The sequence below is a fragment of the Marmota monax genome, unplaced genomic scaffold (genome assembly GCF_021218885.2).
Source record: "Marmota monax isolate L192 unplaced genomic scaffold, Marmota_monax_Labrador192_F-V1.1 WCK01_AAM20220418_F8-fsc00012, whole genome shotgun sequence".
In the NCBI taxonomy this organism is placed as follows: Eukaryota; Metazoa; Chordata; class Mammalia; order Rodentia; family Sciuridae; genus Marmota; species Marmota monax.
The window spans coordinates 29813727-29835277 of record NW_026695227.1 but is presented as its reverse complement, the minus strand read 5'-3'; the positions used below and the strand labels follow the sequence as shown (position 1 = coordinate 29835277).

The 21551-nt window shown below is 40.4% G+C and overlaps 2 protein-coding genes across 2 annotated transcripts; both read right to left on the bottom strand.

Annotated features, from left to right (window-relative positions):
• Nucleotides 1-322: 322 nt before the first annotated feature.
• Nucleotides 323-8154, bottom strand: LOC124087180 (lysozyme C, milk isozyme-like). Its single transcript, XM_046435904.1, has 4 exons — nucleotides 8115-8154; nucleotides 1376-1528; nucleotides 677-766; nucleotides 323-378 (listed from the first exon to the last, which is right to left on the bottom strand). The coding sequence occupies exons 1-4, from the start codon at nucleotides 8152-8154 to the stop codon at nucleotides 323-325; spliced, it is 339 nt and encodes a 112-aa protein (XP_046291860.1).
• A 6720-nt stretch (nucleotides 8155-14874) lies between these two features.
• On the bottom strand, nucleotides 14875-15879 carry LOC124087179 (olfactory receptor 11A1-like). Its single transcript, XM_046435903.1, has one exon. The coding sequence runs from the start codon at nucleotides 15877-15879 to the stop codon at nucleotides 14875-14877; it is 1005 nt and encodes a 334-aa protein (XP_046291859.1).
• Nucleotides 15880-21551: the final 5672 nt, after the last annotated feature.

Genomic DNA, 21551 nt, shown 5'->3' with positions numbered 1-21551 from the left:
TTCTGTCAATTTCAGTCCAGACTGGATAACCTTCAAGAAGTTTCTCAGGAAAGGACTTTCCTTAATCATCTTTCCAGAGGAGATATGAGAAACTTCGGTGGTGGGGGGAGATTTGGAGAGAATAGGATTACTGATTGTCTCTATCATTGGCAAAGCCCCATGATGATCCAGCTCTTAAGCATGTTACCTGAGACAGGTGAAGTAAAATAATTTTTTTAATGTTGGAGGCAGATATAGGGGGAAGATTCAGAGCTTTCAGGAACTTTGAGGAATTGGCACAACCAATGGGTACCTTCTGCAGGAGACATGTTCAAAGGCAATTTCACAGCTTAGAGCTGGCCAGGTATTTGGACAAATCCTTGCTTTTGCAGTGTTTTACTGAAACAACCCATATCAGGGGCAAGAGTATGTAAGGGGCTCAGAGGCTGGAGTCAGTTTATGCTGTGGGAAAGAGTTGCAGATAGAGAGCCCATCCCAGACACATGTGGGTGGGTACAGCTGAGATGTCTGCGATGAGTGCAGCACAGTATTATTTTGCCTCATTTTCATGTCAGGAGGACAGTCTAACATCCCTTCCCAAACCCAGGCCAAATTCTACAGCATGGGTGTTGCTTACATCCATGGTATCTGGGCTCATCCTGGCAGACAATGGCTCTCCCCTTCACAATCTCCTCACCAATCTCCTTATCAAAAGACATGCTTTTAGGATCTTTCACAACCTTCTTGGCACAGAGGATGTCATCATCGATGTCTTCATCCACAAATTCTGAAAGAAAAGTGGATGAGTGGGGATGGGAAAATCCTTTTTCTTGTTTTCAATAATTGGTTATTTTGGGGAGAAATTTTCAAGGAAACTGAACCCTGAATTTCAGAAATCCTTTGTATCTGGAGTCCCTTATTGGGTTTGTCTTCTATTTTGCCTGGCTTTGTGCCTTTTCTTTGAATCTGTCTCTGAGTACTAATCCAGGACCTGATGAAATAGGAAATTGTTTTTCAGGAAATTGCTCAGAGTGTCCAGAGTTCTGTGTGTGAGTATGTAGAATGGTGTGGCGGTTCTGTGAGCATCAAGAACAGGATGTCTGTTCTGAAGGATGGGAATCCATGAATGAGGATGATAAGATGGAGACTGAGAATCACGGGTTTAGTCAGGGGCCAGGATGTCTCTAGTCTTCCTTTTTGGCAAGAAAATCTCTGCAGAATTCTGTTTTAGTGCTAGGACTGTTGGGGGGGTCCTTCTATTTCTCATACTTAGCGTCTCATCACAGGCAGAGGGTCAGGTGCTAGGGAGCTGTGCATTCAGTTTTCTCCTGAATTCAGTTTTCTCCTTGCCAGCCTCCACTTCACCCAGACCTCGGGGGGAAGTAAGAGTCTTTACTACTGCACAGAGTGTTGCAGGCATTTTCTGAGAAATGCTTGTCTTCCCACCACAAGTTATTCAGCTGGAAGATCCCATAGTCACTACTGCCATCTGCATTTTTTTCATTGAAGGCCTGGGTATTGAAGTTACTCTCATATCCAGCCAAGCAGACTGAATATGAGAAAAAGCAAAGGGTGTCAACAGAAAATGGAGAGTGGTCCATCATGAAAAGTCACTCAATCAGCCTTGGGAAGGAGGAAACTACTTGTGCTGTACTAGCATTGCCAAAATCGAAAGACTGTTTTTAAGACTGATATGAAAAAACTGTGAGACCCTCAATGTCAGAAGTCATTCATGATCCATTATGTATTCCCAGTCCTAAGCAATAATTAACCTATAGTAAGAATACAAAAACCAATTAATTAAACAAATACATTTGAAATGATTAGTAATCAATTGATTGATCAACCAATCAGTCTTTCCCAGTCTACCTTTCCAGCTTCATCTCTCAGCCAAATATCTACTCTTGCTTTGTACATTCACTTTTGTTCAATGTTCCAAGGTACAGGCAAGAGAAAAGGTGGAAAGGTGTGGAGGAGAATCCTAGGGAGGACTACAGAAAAGCTATCCTTGGTGTTGACAAGAAAGACAAGGTTTGGCATGCAGAGAATGAAGAAAGATATTCAAGGGCAACTGAAATAATTTCATTCATTTTTATTAGTGAAATGGATGACTAAGATCCTCAGTCCTTCTTGCACTCTGGACATTGCCTTAACTTTATTCTCACCATTCCCATATAACTCAACAGGGACACAAGTGGGCGACCCATAGACAAACTTAGCAAATGTAGGTTAGTTTTTGGCCAACAAATGGGCAGTGAGAGGGTGGCTCTCCACTGTGTTCAAGAGACATAGACTAAGTGTTCCAGAGATACAGACAAAGAAGAATGCAGGGCTAGGGGTGTATGTAGGTCAGCGGTAGAGTGTTTACCTGGCATGTCTGAGGTCCCTGGGTCTGATTCCCAGGACACACATATGTACACACACACACACACACAAAGAGAATATAGGTAAAAGCAAAGATGATGGCAGCAAAAAGGGAAGTAGTCAGGTCAGCCTATGGGTGTGTCCAAGGGAATATTCCAGGTCATGGGATGGGAAGATGATTTGGGGAAGAAGAAGAAGAAGGAGGAGGAGGAGGAGGAGGAGGAGGAGGAGGAGGAGGGAGGAGAAGGAGAAGGAGAAGGAGAAGGAGAAGGAGAAGGAGAAGGAGAAGAAGAAGAAGGAGAAGAAGAAGAAGAAGAAGAAGAAGAAGAAGAAGAAGAAGAAGAAGATCTGTTATAGATATGATAACCAACCCCTAGTGGAGTGTGAGAGAAGGAAAGCCAGTAAGGAATTACAGGGTGGAGTGGACAGGGACAGGAAGAGTAGTCAGGAGAAGGGAAGTAGTTCTGAGTTACCTGAGAGCCTCAAAGGACAGGAAATCATGAAGTTAAAGAGGGGAGGATGCTGGGTTGGGGAAAGGCTCTTTTTGAGCAGAGACAGAAAGGACAGAAGGAAAAAAAAAAGAAAGGACAGAAGAAGAGTTCATATTCACAGACAGCCAGGTTGTACCATGGAAGCCATCCATTCCCTGGACCTTCATCTTCTGGGCAGCTCACACTTCACTTAGCATAATCTGCTCTAATGCCATCCATTTCCCTGCAAATGCCATGATTTTGTTATTTTTTAGTGCTGAGTAATATTCCATTGTGTATAAATGCCACATTTTTTTAATCCATTCATCTATTGAAGGGCATCTAGGTTGGTTCCACATTCTAGCTATTGTGAATTGTGCTGCTATGAACATTGATGTAGCTGTATCCCTGTAATATGCTCTTTTTAGTTTTTTTGGGAATAGTCCGAGAAGGAGAATAGCTGAGTCGAATGGTGGTTCCATTCCCAGCTTTCCAAGGAATCTCCATACTGCTTTCCAAATTGGCTGCACCAATTTGCAGTCCCACCAGCAAGCCCTTTATTCTTTTTTAAAAAGTCTTTAATATATATATATATATATATATGTTTTTATGACTTTATTTTATTTGTTTATTTTTACGTGGTGCTGAGGATTGAAACCAGTGCAAGGCAAGTAAGTGCTTTGCCACTGAGCCACAACCCCAGCCCTACATATATTTCTAATTGGTGCATTATAATTTGTGCCAGAGTCTTCAAGAGGCCATTCCATCTTTGCTGAGCCTAGCTTTCCAGACATGAGTTCTGAACCTAGGGAAAAACTGCAGAATAACAACACGGGATGTGCTGTGAGATAAACTTGAGCTAAAACTGTTGATCACCTGACTCCCATAAGCCCTGGCTCTGACTTGTTGGCCCTAGTGACAGTTTGGGTCTCCTAGAATTAGTATCTGTTCAGATCCAGTGTCTAGTCATCCTCTGAAAGTCTGATTATTATTTTTTTTCCCAGTGCACAGTTTTCCTGGTAAAAGACCATAGATCACTTTGGATTTGGAGAAGGGTTGGGAGAAAGGTTAGCAGTATAAATTTTTGTAGTGTACCATAGCAGGGTCTGTCCTCAAGGGAACTAGTTTCCCCTTCATTCAAGGGGTTCTGGGTTTGTAAACTGGCTCAAGTCTGGAAATTGAATGAGGGACTGTGACTCTGTGCTTTTGATTCTGATCAGACTTGTTTACTTGACCTAGAACTTTTCTGCTTATATAGATCAAGCAAGAATTTAGTAGGTTTCCTACATATTTCCAGGAACATCATGCTATAGGTTTGCCTGAGTCAGGCTGTTCTGATCATGGCTTTTACTGCTGTTCATTAAGTAATGGTGCCCATCTTGCCTTTGTGAGGAGGGGAAACAGAAAGTATCTATTCTCTAAAAAGTGATATGTAGATTGAGGCAGTTTCTTTCCCTGATCAATCAAAACAAAACAGATCCAAAGAAAAAATGTTAAAAGAAAACAACATATGGGCCGGGCAGGGAAGGGGCAGGTGCTGAGTCTCTGGTTGGTTGTGGGCTCTGTTCCCTAAGCCTTTCTGCAGTTGTCAGCCTCTGTGTCTCTATCCAAGCTGTTTTTTTTTTTTTTGGCTTGGGGTGGCTTTTTCTACTTCTCATTGCCCATTAAAATCCTTTCCCCCTTCAAAGTAAAGTTTATTTATTTTTTATTATGCCCATGTTATTTTTGTTTCTAAAACAACAACAATAATATTAAATTTTTTTTTTAGTTGTCAATGGATCTTTCTTTTTTTTATGGTGCTGGGAATTGAACCCTGGGCCTTGTGCATGTGAGGCAAGCACTCTACCGACTGAGTTATATCCCCAGCCTGTGGACGTTTTTTTTTTAATATTTATTTTTTAGTTTTAGGAGGACACAATATCTTTATTTTGTATTTATTTATGTGGTGCTGAGGATTGAACCCAGTGCCTCATGGATGATAGGCAAGCATTCTACCACTGAGCTACAACCCAGCCCTCAATGGACCTTTATTTTATTTGTTTTTATATGATGCTGAGAATCGAACCCAGTAACTCACACACACATGCTAGGCAAGCGCTCTGCTGCTGAGCTACAACCCCAGCCCCTAAAATTATTATTATTAACTCATATCAATTATATAAATTAATGGCTTTGTGATATTTCCATATGTGTAAACACACACACACACACACACATCATAGTAAGGTGAAGTGTAAGAACCCTGCTTCCTCATCCATGAGGGATGATTGCTCCCTCTTCTGACCTCCTAGAGTCTTCCACTCCACTATAGCGACAGAAGCAAATTGTGTTTTTTTGAGATGTGCTATTCTTCTTTGAGATGTGGAATGAAATAGTTCATTCCACAACTATTTATTGAGCACTTAAAATGCAAATGGAAACAAATGGAATAAACAGAAACAACTGTAAAGTCATAGACATTAACCAGGAGAGACAAAAGAGAAAATGTAGGTCAAACTATTTTTTGAAGTCGTTATATTTTTTTATGTTCTTACCATCAGTGTATGAGAATTACAGATCATTCATATTCTCACTAACACTTGATGTAGTTAGTTTATAAAATTTTAGCTATCACATTGACAACCTCAATCTCAGAAATTCTTTCCTCAACGAAATCCAGTCTACTAATGTGCCCTTCAAAGACATCTCACTATGTTTTCTCACTATGTTTTTGATCTCTAGCATATGTTTTCAAATCTTTCTTAGAATTTCCATCTCTCTGTTTATATTATCCATCTGTTCTTGCATGTTATCTACTTTTTATACTAAAGCCTTGCTCATATTAATCACAGTCTTCTTAGATTCCTGGTGTGATAATTCCAACATTTGTGCTATGTATAACTCTGGTTCTGATGCTTGGTCAGTTATTTAAAACTGTATTATTTGCTTTTTAAGCCATATTTTTGCCATTTAGTATGCCTTGGAATTTTTTGTCAAAGGAGGATGTGATATACCCAGTAAAAGGAATTGCAGGCCTTTAATAATGTCATGGTAGGGTACATAGACAGAAGAAACATTCTATAGTTTTATAATTAGCTCTCAGTCTTTTGGTGAGCTTGTGCTCTGAACTGTGAACTTTCCTGATGCCTCTTATTATTTTTTTCCCTCCTTAGGTGGCACAGGATAGCTGGAGTGGATTGAAGTTTATTTCCCTTCACCCAGGTAGGCTATGCTCTGATAAAATAGTTTCTTCTGAGTGCCAGCTTTAGTCCTTTGTGTTTTTTAAAAAATCATTTCTCTTGCTATGAATTCAAGTTCACTAATTTTTTCTTCTGCAATATCTAATCTGAGGTTAACTTTTATAAATGTTTAGTTTGGTCTCATGTTTATACCTAACTTTATGAACATATGAAATACAGTTGTGACAACTATGTTAACTTCTCTGTCGGTTTTAACATTTGCATCAGTCCTGCATGGGATTCAATTGACCAATTTTGTTATCATATCTGATGCTTTCCTGCCTCTTTGTATGTCTGATAATCTTGAATAAGCAAACATTGTTAATATTACTTTGTGGCATGCTAACATTTTTGTATTCCTTTAGATATTCAACTTTATCCTGAAATGCCCTTAAGTTATTTGGAAACTTTGATTCTTTTTGGGTCTTGATTTTGTGATTTGTTTGGTGGGTTGGGAATAGTGCAAGGCCAATTATTTCCCATTATTGGGGCAACCCTTTTTTGGGTGTTTTACCCAGGAATTATTTTTCTCGTCTATCTAGTGGGAACATACCTTGTTCTCAGCCCTGTTTGACTCTGGACATTCATTGTTTTTTCTCATCATTTGGATTGTTCTTTTCCCATCCTCAGGGAGTTTTCTCACACTTATGTGCTGATCAGTATTTTGCTAACCATTTGGGAGAGACTCTGCAAACATATGGCCTTCTTTCTCTGCTTAGGCCTATCCTCTCTGGTTCTCAAAACATGCAAAAAAGTGTGCTAACTGGAAGCTCACATAAGTAACATTAAAATTCAGTAGAAATCATAGCAAATTGGAATTTAGGCTAGTTAAAGATTTTTTTTTTCATTTTTGTTCAGTAGGAGTGTTTTATCTCTGATATTGTTAGAGATATATGGTGATAATTAAGAGCAGACTGATTTTGGTCTATTTCATTATTATTTAAAAGTTATTATATATGAAAGACTCCTTTATTACCTGCATGAGGAAAGACTGCTCTTGGGGTCCAACCCACCATATATCATTACTTTATTCAAGTCTTTGGTCAAATGTTACCTTCTCAGGGATCCTTCCTAGACTACCATGTTTAAAACTGTACCCTTTATATATTCTATTCTGCTTCTCAGCTTGATTTTTTTCTTTATACTTCTACTGTGGGAGGTTGTTGCACTGTGTGACCAGCTTGGAGTTGTTCTTCAACTAACATACGAGCTATTTTAAGTTTTTCCCCTGTTAGAGGCCACTGACTAACCCAAATTGGCTCTTCCCTGAGCCAAGTGATCTTTTCTGCTGCCTTTTGGGCTGGGGAAAAAGTCAGAGCCCCCCAAATTTTTATTTGGTGCATTAATTAATCTCTGTCAAGGATACTGGGTCATAAGTAGGTATTTATCCTGTAAATTTCTCTCACTATCCCTAGGAGTAAACCATTGATTAAATTCCTCAAATGACCTGATGGAATTTGGAGTTACTAATAATAATCCTAAACTGCTTAGGATATCTCTTCCCCATAAATTTACTGCTAATGTGTCTAAAACATAAGGCTTAAAAATTCCAGTATTTCCATCTCAGGCCTCCCAGCAAAGATACTGGGTGCTCTGGGCAAGCTAAGAAATCTGCCTTATGCCTTCTAAGTTGACACAGTATGTAAAGGCCAGGTTTTGGGCCAAAATCAGTGAGATAAAACAGATTTATCTGCCCCAGTATCTATAATTTCTCGAAATTTTTTGTGATTAATTTTAAGTTCCAGTAGGGGGTGCTCCTGCAGGAGTAACTGGGCACAGTACACTCTGGCGACTCAGAAATCGAGGTTTTAATTGGACTGCAACAGGGTAAAAGTATTAATTGGGCTAGCATGTCTTTAGTAGAAAGCCAAATGGCATATTCTGATTTTACAGTGACTGTTAGCTCACCTCTAAAATACGGATCAATAACTCCCGGTATTACTGGGATTGCCTCTTTAAAATTATTTCGTCCCAAAATTAAGCCTATAGTGCCTGGGGGTAATGGCCCACAGATCCCAGTAGGAATCTTCCGGGGTCCCATTTCAGGTGTTAAATCAATTATCATGGCTGGTTGTAAAAGTACTGCCTGGAAGGGACCGATAATGGCGATAATGGCGGTCCATGGTTGGCTGTGATGACGCCAGAGCCTGCAACTCTAAGCCTGGGGAAAGACCCTCCCCTCGTTTTTTTGGCGCCAAAGGAGGCAGAAGTGAAGGCAAAAATGGAGACGAGCGATGGACGCCATATTGGCTTCCTCAATCAACCTGGAAATTCTCCTCGAGCAGCCCAACATTATGGGTATCAATTGCTGCCCTCATCCAGCGAGGGCAGCCAAACTAAGGATTGCTCGAGTGAATTTCCTAAGGTATCAAATAAAACACAGACACACAATTTACCTTTAATTCAAGCCGGGGGACAGCTCCTCTGCCCTAGGCCTCAAGCCCCCCAAATGGGAGAGGGAGGAATGTCACAAGAGGCTGGCGAGAGAGAGCTAGCACGTTCAGGAGTGGACTTTTTATTGGGGGGACTCTCATTCTTTAGAAATTTCCATCCAAAACAGGTCAAGGGTGGCAGGGTTACAAGGACAGGTAAGGTAACTCGACCCCTGGGGCTGTAGGAAGGTACATCTACTCATGAAGACACATTTTGTGACATTTTGCGACTTCCGGGATTGGGGCAGCTATCTAGGTCCACTTTGATGTGGCCAGATCATGGGAAGTGACCGACAAAGCATTAATTAATCAGGGAAGGAAAATGCTGATCACACAGCGCGATGGACTCCCAGATTCTACCATGTATTTTACTTACTTTTTAACTGTAAGCTCTATGAAAGAGGAGGTTATTTTTTCCTGCCTTGTTTACTATGGTACCTTTCAACAAAACCTAGCATGTTGCAGATACTCAATAAATATTTATTAACTATATGACTAAATGAATATAATAAAACCAATGAATTATGACGTGGACAGTATTATTATTAGCACCAACATTTCTCAGATGAAAAAGTAGAGGCCCTGGGGTTAAGTAATTTTCTTAAGGTCACATGATAATAGTAAGTGGAAGAGCTTGGATTAAGATCTGAGTTTTGGATTTTGAATTTCAAAGCTCAACAGCTTTACCCCCAAACCCCCTACTAGACAATTTATCTTATTTTAAAAATCATCTATGTGAATTTATTGAGGTTCAGTATCTTATATTAGCATTACATGCACAGAGTTGTATGGCATCTTCAAGTGGATTGCAATGAAAGGGGAGAAATTGAGTTGGGCACATGGGGTGATATGCCCTGTCTTCAGGCCTGGCCCTGATTCATACTGTCTATTATCTGAATTCTCTTTGTCCTTGATCTACCCTTACTTGTAGGTTGGCCTAATTATTTTGATTGATCTTATTTTATGTGTGGGGATATAGCTTGGAACAGCTTTCAGATGTAAAATCCTCTTGGAGATAATGTATCAGACAAGGCCTTTACTTCCTGGAAAAATGATATTCTACTTTTTTAGAAAGCTTGATGATTTTTTGGGGGAATGACATGGAGACTCTTGAGTTGATAGTAGGATGATGGTATGAGACCTTTTCTGATGAAACTATCAGTAGAGTTTTGAGAAGGCCATGCAGTATAGATATGAATGCATCCTGATCATAGGGTATTCTGTTATCTTTTCTTCCTTATCCTTTTGAACTCCCTTATTTCCTGAGGAGGTATGATTTGTTCTGGACAAAAATTTCAATACATATCCAAAACAAAGTCTTCTGAGGTTGATCCAAGAAAAAAGTGTTCATCTGTAATTCCAAGGATAAATAGCAGGGATATTCCAGGTCCAGACTACAGCAGTAATAGTATCTACTTCACAGGATCACTGTAAGGATTAAATAGGTTAACATAAAGCACTGATAATAGTGGTGGTATATAGTAAGCACCCAGAAGAGATAAGCTATTAAGATCCCTTGCTGTAGTATCCTTGTTTCTCCCTTTCCTGAGAGGAAATGAAAGTCAGATTGGAAAAGGTTGCTGGTGTTGTTCACATCTAGGCCAAGGAACTGCCTCTACCCTCCTCCCCCTTGGCAGTGTTGAAATGCCAGGCCCCTTCTCTTTTCTATTGTCTATTATCTTTAGGGATCAAAGGAGACCTACCAAGTCCTTTATAAATGCTCACAACACAGATACAGAAGACAAAGCTCATTAACCCCCACGATGCTGGGATGCAGGTACTGTCCTTGGTGCTGAAACCCTTGCTCTAGGTTTCTGGGGATGAATTCTCAAATTCATTCTTGCTCAGGCAGTTTCCTCTGGCCCCCTATTCCCCTCGTTCTCTAAAAACCTGATTTCTTTTTCTTTAATTATTTGTTCACTTATAAAAATAATGATTGTAGCTCATTTCCTTTCCCTTTTCTCATCTTCCTCTCCTTTCTTTCATTTTTGACCAAGAATGATAATAGTATAAAAAGAATATGGACTTTGAAATTAAAAGAAAAGTTGGACCCTGAGTTCTGGATTCATTCCTTAAACAAATAATCTATCAGAGTCTCATTTTCCTCAACCATAAAATAGTGTAATAATATTGACATCACAGGTTCTTGAGAGGTTCTGAGGAGATGAGACATGAAAGTGATCATCAAAAGTTCGTTAGTATTATTAGAGAGCATGAGGTCTTGGTTTAAGTTGAATAAATAGACATCACGAAGGGATAGTTTTCAGTAGATCAGTACTTTCTGAGAAGGTGCACAGATGTAATAGTGGTAATAGTGGTTATCTGAGACAGAAGCCTTTTTAGATCACCTTGAATTACCTAGCAAGTCTGTACATGTGAAAGGGCACAGAGTGATGTTGACTTGGAGATGTGAAGGACAGACTCCTGGCATATGCTGTTTATAATATTTAGAATAACTAATTGGTCTAGCATGCATCTACTGATGCTTCTTTCACTGATTAAATTAGTTCATCAAATATTTATTGCCCACTTTTCATGCAAGATCTAGGGATAGCTGATGCGAAATTGTTACAGGTAGAGCAAACAAACCAACATCAACAAAAAAGCCCAACAAAAACCCCAAACATGTAAAAAGGACCAATAGTTGGTTGCATTCAAGGAAACAAAAGGTAAACATATGGCTGAAAGCATAGAACCTGAGATTGTCAAGAAATATGTCTGCAGAGGCATGCAGGGTCAAGTCAAATTAAGAAGTTTGGCCTTTACTCTAAGGGTGCCTATGAGTACTAATTCAGGATTATATTTTTTATAGGTGAGTGTGACTGAGAGATAGTAGGCAAGAAAATGGTTTAAGACTTTGAATTATATAATCCAGGATGGCATCAGGGGAGTGGGCAACTGAAGAGGAGCAGAAGAGATGCTTATTGGGTTCAGGAGGCTAGATCTTGGATTGAATATGGATTTTTTTAAAGAGAGAGAGAGAGGGGTGGGGAGAGAATTTTAATATTTATTTTTTAGTTTTCGGCAGACACAACATCTTTGTTTGTATGTGGTGCTGAAGATTGAACCCAGGCCGCAAGCATGCCAGGCGAGCACCCTACCGCTTGAGCCACATCCCCAGCCCCGAATATGGATGTTTGAGTCACTCAGGGTAATAGTAGATCTTGGAATGAAGAGACAATTTATGAAACAAGTTCCAGTATTCTCAAGAACAAGGGAGAGTTACAGGGGAGGAATGCTATGTATGCCCCAAATACACATTCCTCAAGGAAATAGAAAAATTTAACAGAAGGTGTGTGCATGTGTGTGGTGGTCTTGAAGTGCTGGTGAGAGATTGACTACTTTTAGATCTAGATATTCCTGGGTTTGGGAGAATGAATGCTTCTACGTGTGGCCATTATTAAAGAGGTAATAAGGATGATAACCATGTGTATGTTTTTTCTGTGCTGGTTTTCAGGTCTTCATTATGCATGTACACAATACAAGCAACATGGGGTATTGTCTTTGGTGATCTTAAACTTTAAACAAATTGTATAACACTGGCAAATTATGCTACCACTTGTAAACTTGAGGTTTATCTGTGTCGACACTCATTTTCATTCACATCGACTACAGCATTTCACTGCACATTTTATAGCAATTTTTTGTTTGATGGACATTTAAATTTTTTCCAATTTTTGTTATTCAGAAAATGCTGCTATGAGTTTGTGTCTTCTTTATCCTTAATATTCTACAGTTTTGCTTTGTGTCTAAGTGTGAATTTATATTTTATTTGGTATTTTTGAATGCATTTTATTTTATTTTTTGGTGCTAGGAACTGAACCCAGAGCCTCCTGCATGCTATGTACACAACAGAACTACACCTCAGTCTCCTGGGTACATTTTAATGAGAATTTGTATCTGGGATCAAATCATAGATAGGTCTGCTTCTTTTGCTTGTACCATGATACCAGCAGCATTTGACCAATGATTAAAAAGATGAGACTTTAAATGGGAATTTCTAACTTAAGGAATAAGCAAAGGATGGCTGGGGATAGGTGGTGGGGCAGGTGAAACTTGGAGCTTTTTCAAAACTTCAAAAGAATACCATGAAGGCAACCAAGTGCTCTGTGAAGACCTAGGGGCCCAAGCTTCTTGGATTCTGTACCTCCTATACATCTTGGAGTAGTCCCTAGTTCTTTTTGGGCTGTGTTTTCAATGCCCTTCATATATGAACTGAACAGAGACCTGTGGGCCTGGTGTGGGAGAAGTATCCTGAGGAGGGTGGTGTGCTCTTTGTCCTGGGATTTACTGTGTTCCTGGTTCACTCTAACCTGGTCCTCCCACTAGGGCACTCACACACAGGATTTCATTTTTGACTTTAATGCAAAGAATAAGCATCATGGAGATATTTTTAATACTCAGAAATAGTCTAGGTCCTGTCCAGTTCCCAAGCAATGAGATAGAGGAATTCAAACATCTTTTTCCCTTGCTCTCTATTACCACTCCACCAACACAGAGCAGCTTTCATCCCTGATCCTCTCATGCCCTCAGATCTCCTCACTTGTCCTCTCCAGTAAGTCTACCTGTCTTACTCCCACTACTCAGGATTATATCTTTTTACATTCCTCAGCATCTGCATTTCTTTTTTCTCACTCGTTTTTCCTATTATCATCCCCCTTACCTCTGAAAACCATGCCTTTTCCCTGCACAGATAATCAATTGTGGTATTTGTTAAATATGGATCCCTGGGCCCAATTTCTAGAAAGCCAGATACTATAGGTCTGGTTGCCCAGAAATATTTATTTGTAAACATCATCATTCTGATATCAATGTATTATATACCATATACCACGAAACACATCAATAAAGTTCAAATGAAAAAATTAGAAGTTTGTTTTGTGTGCTGGAGATTGAACCCAGGAACTTGTGTGTGTTAAGCATGCACTCTACCACTGAGCTACACCTGCAGACTTTTTCCTTTTTTTTTAAGAAACTGGGTTGTGCAGGTCAAAGTGTCCCACACCGAACACTGAGGCAGAAGGATCACAAATTCTAGGCCAATCTGGGCAACTTAGAGAGACTCTGGCTCAAAATTAAAAAAAATGTCTGGGGATGTAGCTCAGTGGTAAAGCACCCCTGAGTCCAATCCCCAGCATTAGGAAAGAGAGATAGAGATAGAAATAGAGATAGAGATAGAGATAGATGGATAGAGATAGATAGAGGGAGAGGGAGAGAGAGAGAGAGAGAGAGAGAGAGAGAGGAGAGGAGAGGAGAGGAGAGGAGAGGAGAGGAGAGGAGAGGAGAGGAGAGGAGAGGAGAGGAGAGGAGAGGAGAGGAGAGGAGAGGAGAAGAGAGAGGAACTGCTATACTGCTCAGCTGGCCCTAAACCCTTGCACTCAAATGATTTTCCTGCCTCAGCCTCCCAAGTAGCTAAGACTGCTGGTGTGGTGGCACATGCCTGTAAACCCAGAAGCTCAGGAGGCTGAGACAGGAGGATCACGAGTTCAAAGCCAACCTCAGAAAAGGCGAGGCGCTAAGCAACTCAGTAAGAGCCTGTCTCTAAATAAAATGCAAAATACGGCTGGGGATGTGGCTCAGTGGTCGAGTGCTCCTGAGTTCAATCCCTGGTACCAAAATGAAAAAAAAAAATTCCTTTCCACCCCAAGTAGCTAAGACTATAGTCACGCTCCTCCAGAACAGTTTTTTTCCCCCACTTTTAATGCCTTAAAGATTCTCTGATAGAGCAAAATTTCAGAATCCTCTCATTGGGTTTGATTTGTTCTTCCTATCTCATTTAGTTTCCTCCTTCCTTTCTTCTATTACTTATTAGTCCAAAATCAGTGACAAGACAACTAATGGAAATTCACAGAGCAGTGGTCTAATTGGCCTCCTGGGCTCCAGGCATGAGTGCCTTGAGCTCCTGCTTGTCCTCTAACTGACCTTTGCTTTTCCATGGCAGAGCTCTGTCTGTGCAGTGGCATCCCTTTTAAGCCTGTCACTACCTATTCTACAGACTTTGGGCTTAAGAGTTTTTTTTTTTTTTTTTCATTTTGGAGATTTTGTTTGAATTGTGTCATGAGATCTTACCTTAATTCTGTTCTTATTACCATCTTCCTAACCCCCCTTTTCCTGTTTGCCGATGCCCTTACTTAGTCCTTGCCACCTTCAATTAAGAATCCGAAAATATTCCCCACCTGGCATTACTGCCCCGTTCCCTCCTGCATTCTTTTCAGCACTAAGTCACTCATTTTTTCAATTTATAGTTTTGGAATGTCTATGGTGATCAGGCCCCTACTAGGCATGTGATTTTGATCCTTACCAAATTGCAGTGGGAAAATTGTTACCTTGTGTTGTGGGACTATGTTTAGTCCCACAGTCTCTACCTTTCCACTGCCATAGTCTCTAGTCCATCCAACTTTGAGGAAGGGGCTAAGCTGAAGTTGAGGAAAATGCAAATAACTGTCCTGTCCCCCTCAGTAAGGCATGCCCTAGGATCAGCTGTCCCCAGAGCTGACGAAGAGCACCCTTTACCTCTTGGTTCTTGAGACTGTAGATGATGGGGTTGACCATGGGAGTGAATACAGTGTAGAGGATAGTGAAGGCCTTTCGGAGCCAGGGTGCCATGTGGTCTGTTGGAGCCACATAAACCACAATGAGGGTGCCATAAAACACTCCAACCACACTGAGGTGGGAGGAGCAGGTGGAGAAGGCTTTCTGTCTCCTGGGGCCTGGAGGTATTTGCAGCATAACCCTCAAGATGAAGGCATAGGATGTCACTATCAGCAGGAAGGGGGTCACTGTCAGGAAGCCTGAGATGCTGACTCCAGCTTCCCACATGACTCCCACATCCCCACAGAATAACCCTACAACTGGAGCGAAGTCACAAAAGTAGTGGTCAATTTGTCTGATGCCAGGACAAAGGGACAAGGGGGCTGCCAGGGCCAGAGTGAAGGCAGAGAAGAAGAAGCCACTGAGCCAAGAACCAGCAGCAAGGCAGCTACAAAACCAGGTGCTCATGAGGACAGGGTAGTGAAGGGGGTGGCAAATGGCCAAGTAACGGTCATAGGACATGGCAGAGAGCAGGAGGCACTCAGCTGCAGCCAGTGAGGCAAACATGTAGAACTGAATAAGACAGTCAACCAGTGAGATGAAGTCTCTCCCTTCCAGGAAACTCTGTAACAGCTGAGGCGTGATGTTGGAGGTATAGCCAATCTCCAGCAGGGAGAAGTGGCAAAGGAAGAAGTACATGGGTGTGTGGAGTGTCCGACTGGAGGCCACAGCCAGCAGGATGAGGGTATTACCCCCGACTGTCACCACATAGATGGCTAGAAAGAGGGTGAAGGGAAGGAAGCCCAGGCTTTGCAGATCCCCAAATCCCACTAGGATCAGCCAGGTGGTCTGGTTCTCACTGTCACCACTGGACTGCTTCTTCATCTAGAGCTGAGCCCAAAAGTAGAGAGAAAGGTAACCAATATTGACCAATATCCTATAATGGCCACACTCCATGCTTGGCTTATTCATTTGTACATTGCAACAAGCACTGGAGACAATTCTTATTGTTTCCTATTTATAGAAAAGAAACTGAGGCCCAGTGAGTTTAAGTTAATTATTCACGGTCACTATGGTGGAGCCATGCTTTGAAACCAAGTTGGCTTGACTCCAAAGCTCCTGTGCAAAATACTGTTCTACAGTGCTTCCCTAATCCTTTTCTGAGTGATAAAAATATCAGAATTAGCATCATAGTACTCTCCCATTGATAGGCAGCTAGTTACCTAGCACTCTTAACTGAGCACTAATAGGAGAACCACATCTGTGAATTGTTCTGGAAGGGTGGGAGTGGCACCCAGGGAGGGAGATGGTTCTACTTTGAAGTCATGTGCATTCCTAAGGCAGCCACTTGTCTCTATTTTCCCTCTCCAAGAAAGTCAGACTGGAAATCCAGATAAGCAATCTTTATCATCTACTCTGTGGGAGATGCAATATAGAAATATCTGAAGTAGCCCATATCCCAGCCCCTTGGGCAGCCATTCTTTCTTCTTAGATAAGTGGCCTGGTAACCTTTTGTAAAATTATTTTCAAAAATTTCCCAGTCTCTGGTCAGTTTTTCAGAAGCTAAGGATTGTTAATTTTTCTTGATTCTCCTGCCCTATATTCTCCATACAGGTAAAATGCTCAATTTAGCTCAGCTAACTCTGAGTTCTTTAGAAATTTCCACCCTAGTACAGGTTTTCTTCTTTTAGTTTCTTCAGTACTAACTTACCACCAAGCACACAGGGGACCCTGATAATTACTTAGGAAGGAATAAATAAATGGACTAAGGAATTAGTTACAATAATTTTCCATCACCAAATTGTCATGGAAAAATGCAGCATGTGACACCTAATCCTTGTGCCAGAGAAAGGGGCATAAATGACTACCAAGAGAGAGAAGGGATCTATGATTCCTCTGCTAAATGAGGGAATATTTGACTATTGCCACTCAGAACCTGAGATAGAACTATGATTGAGAATAGAGGTGGAAGTCAAAGAGGGGTGTGTGTGTGTGTGTATGAGTGTGTGTATGTGTGTGTGTGTGTGTGTGTGTATGACAGGAGGAGGAAACCAGAATGCCCAACAGGATACAAAGTCTCTACATTTTTAAAGTTGAAAAAGATGCCATTCCACATTCACAGATGGCAGCAAAAACACAAGGCTTTTGTTTCTGCCCTGGCCCTACCTTTTCCTCTGGGCTACATCATGCAGACACATATTCAATCACATGATGGTACAGAGATAGAATGCTTTCATACGTGTTTGGACATATTTTGCCTTTTGTATACTAATGACTTCTTAAAAAGCCAGGAAGAAATTTCAGAGTGAAATTGGATACTTGGTTTAGCAGAGATCAACTGACCTCAAATTTCTCAAGTGACTGGACTCTGAACTAGTGCTTATGATCAAAAGTTATCATCACCTTTGAATTCAATTTAGTGAATTCAGTCTTGATCCCTGGTGAAATTCTTAAATAGATGTTCTGTAGGATTGTTGGAAATCTCATCAGGGATCACCAGGAGCTTTATAGTGCTAATCATAATGTGAAACTTGCACATGTTCTTTAATGAGAGCATTACAACATCAAGAGCCAGGAGTAGAAAAAGGACATATTCATTTCAATAAAAAGAGAAGGTAATGACTGTATGCTTAAAGGTAACACTCTTAGTTTTGCTACCATATACCAAAATTATTCATTAATGATTCTGAAAACCTGGAAAAAGCTGTAAAGAGAAGGTATAAAGAGAAGGTGCTGGAGATCTTATCTCCACATGTTTTAGCAGTGACTTCAATAGACATAGTAAAGATTCATGGCCCCTCAAACTTCAGATGATAAGAAATTAAGTGGGGAAATCAATGTTATAGGTGGCAGAATTATAATTCAAAACAATCTTGCCTTGGAACACTAAACTTAAAAGATAAAAGTTAACAGGGTTACATATAAAAATCTGCATGTGAGCACTAATGATTAGCTGAAAAATATACAAGAAAGATAAGAGCTGATTTAACAGCCATTTTATGTAAAAATAATTTGGATTTGTTTTGTTGATTATCATCAATTAGGATTTGAAAACAGTAAAATAGGAGGAATATATAAAAAATGTGGATGTGCTTATGCCAGTAATCCCAGCAACTCAGGAGGCTGAGGCAGGAGGGTCACAAATTTGAAAGCAGCCTCAGCAACAGAGCAAGGCCCTAAGCAACTTAGTGAGACCCTTTCTCGAAAAAAAAAAAAAAGATAATGGGGAGTGGGCACGGGGAGAATGTGAATGTGGTGATGTGTAATCTGGAAAAGACAAAACTATTGGAAGGATACAAAAGAAGCTTTCAAATATTTGAGGGAATCTTATGAGAAAGAGATAATATAGTTAATCTATACAAGTGCAGAAAGCGGAATGAGGACCAAGGAGATGGTGGTGGTGGAAAGCCTCTGATAGCCCATCTGTGCTGGTTTCCTAAAGGTGATTTTTAAAAATGATGCTGTAGATTGAATCCAGGGCTTTGTGCATGTTAGGCAAGTGCTCTACCACTAAGCTATAACCCTAGCTCAACTTAAGGTGATTCTTAAGGGGCTAAATATGGTTATTTATAGCATTATTTTGGGGGTATGAAAATAAGGTAAGGCTGAGGGAACAGGGTTGGAGAGGGGGAATAGATTTTCTTCCTAGAGCTTCCAGAATTGTGTTGGCAAATATGGGTCTCGTCCACTGGAACCTCTTGGAAAAAATAAGCCATTAAAGAAATACGGTAAGCTCTCTCTCATATCGGTTTAGGTTGGGTCAGAGAGGGACCTCTCTGTACGCAGAGAACACTGTTGGCCCAGACAAACTCTAGATACTCAGATTCAGTGGAGAAGGAGGCTGACCTGCTTCAGGATTGGAGTCAACTTCTTTTCTGGATGTCTTTATCCCTGGACTAAATTCTTCTGACAGCTGAAAGATCTGTGGAACTCCCCTAGCCTTGGTTCCCCCACCTCAGGGTGTTCACAGAAGACTGATGTCCCTATTCTGTGTGTGCTGCTATGGACACACTGCTTTTTATAGAGCAGGATAGCTTCCCTCCCTTGTGAAGGCTGGAGAAGAGCCTCCTTGGAAAGGAGATGTAGCTGGGAGCCAACTGGAGCAGCTGCATCTGTGCTTTGGTTCCAGGGGAATGTTCTGGTCCACAAGAGAGTACATCCAGGTGTTTCACATGATTCTAATAACCTCCTGCTTATGAGCAGGGAAAGATAGGCAAGACAGATGAATAGCCACAATTAAAGCCAGCATTAATCTAGTACTTTATGATTTATGAAACAAATACTAACTTATTTAATAAGTATTCAATTCTCAGAATGAACTCTAAGGAGATACGTGAGTATGCTTTGATTTGTTCTTGCAACATTGGGATAGATTAACAAGAACGTGACCTCTAAATATTGAATTAACAGTCTTTCTGCTCTACTATGGGTTAGGACTCTAAGTTTAGCTTCAATCTTTTAGCAGGGAGGAGGCAGGGGGAAACCGCTATATAATTATTTGTATAAAATTTGTTCCATTTAGTTTGACAGTTTAACATGATAGATGAGAACAAAACTGCGTCAGGTCTCTTCAAGATAATGGAGGCAGATAGTAAAATGCAGCTGAATGACAAACATGAGTAAGAAGCCCTGCTGCAGAAATACAGCACTGAGTGCTTCCCATATGAAGAGGATGACACAGGGTCTGAGGCTGGATTTTCTTAGTAAACCCACTAGCCTGGTCCTTCCTGGAAGAAACTGAACATGTGTCTCTCTTGGCAGAAGAGGCAGGATGGAGAGCCATGGATGAGGAAAAGCTGACTTTAAGGAAGTAATTAGCATATTTCAATCAAGGAAGTCGCTGAGAATAAAATATAGAGGCATAGGTCTTGGATTGTGTAAAGAGCCTGAGGGAGATAATAGCTGAGAGAAAGAATAAGACCTTTTTCTGGGTAGAAAGGAAAGCCAATAATTAGTGACTTAAATTTTATGATAATAGTGATAAAAGTACCCAATTTGTGCTTAAAAGTTTGTTTTAATTTTAGTTCTTTTTCTGAAGTATTATGTGTGAGTTTAAAGCAGAAATGAAGAATCTACATGCTGTTTTTTTTTCTTTTTGTGATAGTGGGGATAACCTAGGTCCTTGCATGGTCTAAGCAAATGCTCTACCTCTGAGCTATATCCATATCCCTAGGCCTTCTTATTTTTGATTTTGAAACAAGATCTGAATTGAACCAGGAATTGAACACAGGGATGCTTAACTACTTATCCACATCCCCAGCCCTTTTTATTTTTTATTTTGAGACAGGCTCTCACTAAGTTTATTAGAGCCTCACTAAGTTACTAAGGCTGGCCTTGAACTTGCAATCCTCCTGCCTCAGCCTCTAGAGTCACTGGGATTACAGGCATGCCCCACCATGCCTGGCTCTTTTTTATTTTTTATTTTGAGACACAGTTTCCCTAAGTTGCTCAGGCTGTTCTTGATCTTGAGAACCTTCTTCTCTAGATTCTTGAGTCACTGGAATTATAGCTGTACACCACTGTGCATAGCCTGTATACTATCTTTTTAGGTATCATTATGTTTTTGTGTAAACATATCATAACATTAATTAATTCAATAAATATTACTAGAGTGCTAATGGCCTGTCAACTATTGTTCTAAGATTGTAGATAGAAAGCAGCAAACAAAACAAGTTATGTCTCGAGAATGTATTTACTACTTTAAGTCACCCATACCTTGATAATGGGTCCACAATTCCTTCAGGAGACACCATTTTCACCCAGCAGCCACTTTCCTGAATACAACCATTCTACCTGGGAGAAAATTCCCCTTCATTGGACCAGCTTCTTGTAATTCTCATCCCGACTCATTGATATAAGCATCAGGAAAGAAGGGAGAGAATATAAAGAGCAGGACGTAGTAAAATCAGGTAGCAAAGTAATGATATTAAAAGAGACCCTTTATTGAATAATTTCTAGGTGTGAGAAACTCTAAGAGTTTTACAGAATTATCTCATTGAAGTTTCTCAAGAATTGAACTTGCAATCCTCCTGCCTCAGCCTCCAAAGTCACTGGGATTACAGGCATGCCCTACCATGCCTGGCTCCTTTCCATTTTTTATTTTGAGACACGATCTCCCTAAGTTGCCTAGGCTGGCCTTGAACTTAAGAACCTTCTGCTCCAGACTCCTGAGTCACTGGAATTATAGGTGTGCACCACTGTGCACAGCCTATATGCTATTTTTCCTGAATACAAAGAGGTAGTTATTATTCTTTAAAAATTTTTTTTAGTTGTCAATAGACTTTTATTTTATTTATTTATATGTGCATATGAAATACTGGAAGAAAATATATTTTAAAATAATAAAATCATCTTAATTCATATGTGCTGTTGACGTGGCTTTTTATATGTGGTGCTGACAATCAAACCCAGTGCCTCACACATGCTAGGCAAGCACTCTACCACTGAGCCACCACCCCAACCCTGTTATTATTTTCTATGATTTATGTATATCAGATAACTATGGCACAGAAAGAAATACACTGTCCAGGGTCACAAAGTTAGTAAGTGGTGAAAAC

Bases quoted from the DNA above. Each gene is read 5' to 3' on its own strand.
- LOC124087180 (XM_046435904.1), bottom strand. From the start codon at position 8,154: ATGGACCGCCATTATCGCCATTATCGGTCCCTTCCAGGCA. The intron at 1,529-8,114 runs GTACTTTTACAA...TCTCATATTCAG, and splicing joins TTATCGGTCCCTTCCAGGCA to TCTGCTTGGCTGGATATGAG. The intron at 379-676 runs GTGAGGAGATTG...GGGTTGTTTCAG, and splicing joins GTCTTTTGATAAGGAGATTG to TAAAACACTGCAAAAGCAAG.
- LOC124087179 (XM_046435903.1), bottom strand. From the start codon at position 15,879: ATGAAGAAGCAGTCCAGTGGTGACAGTGAGAACCAGACCACCTGGCTG.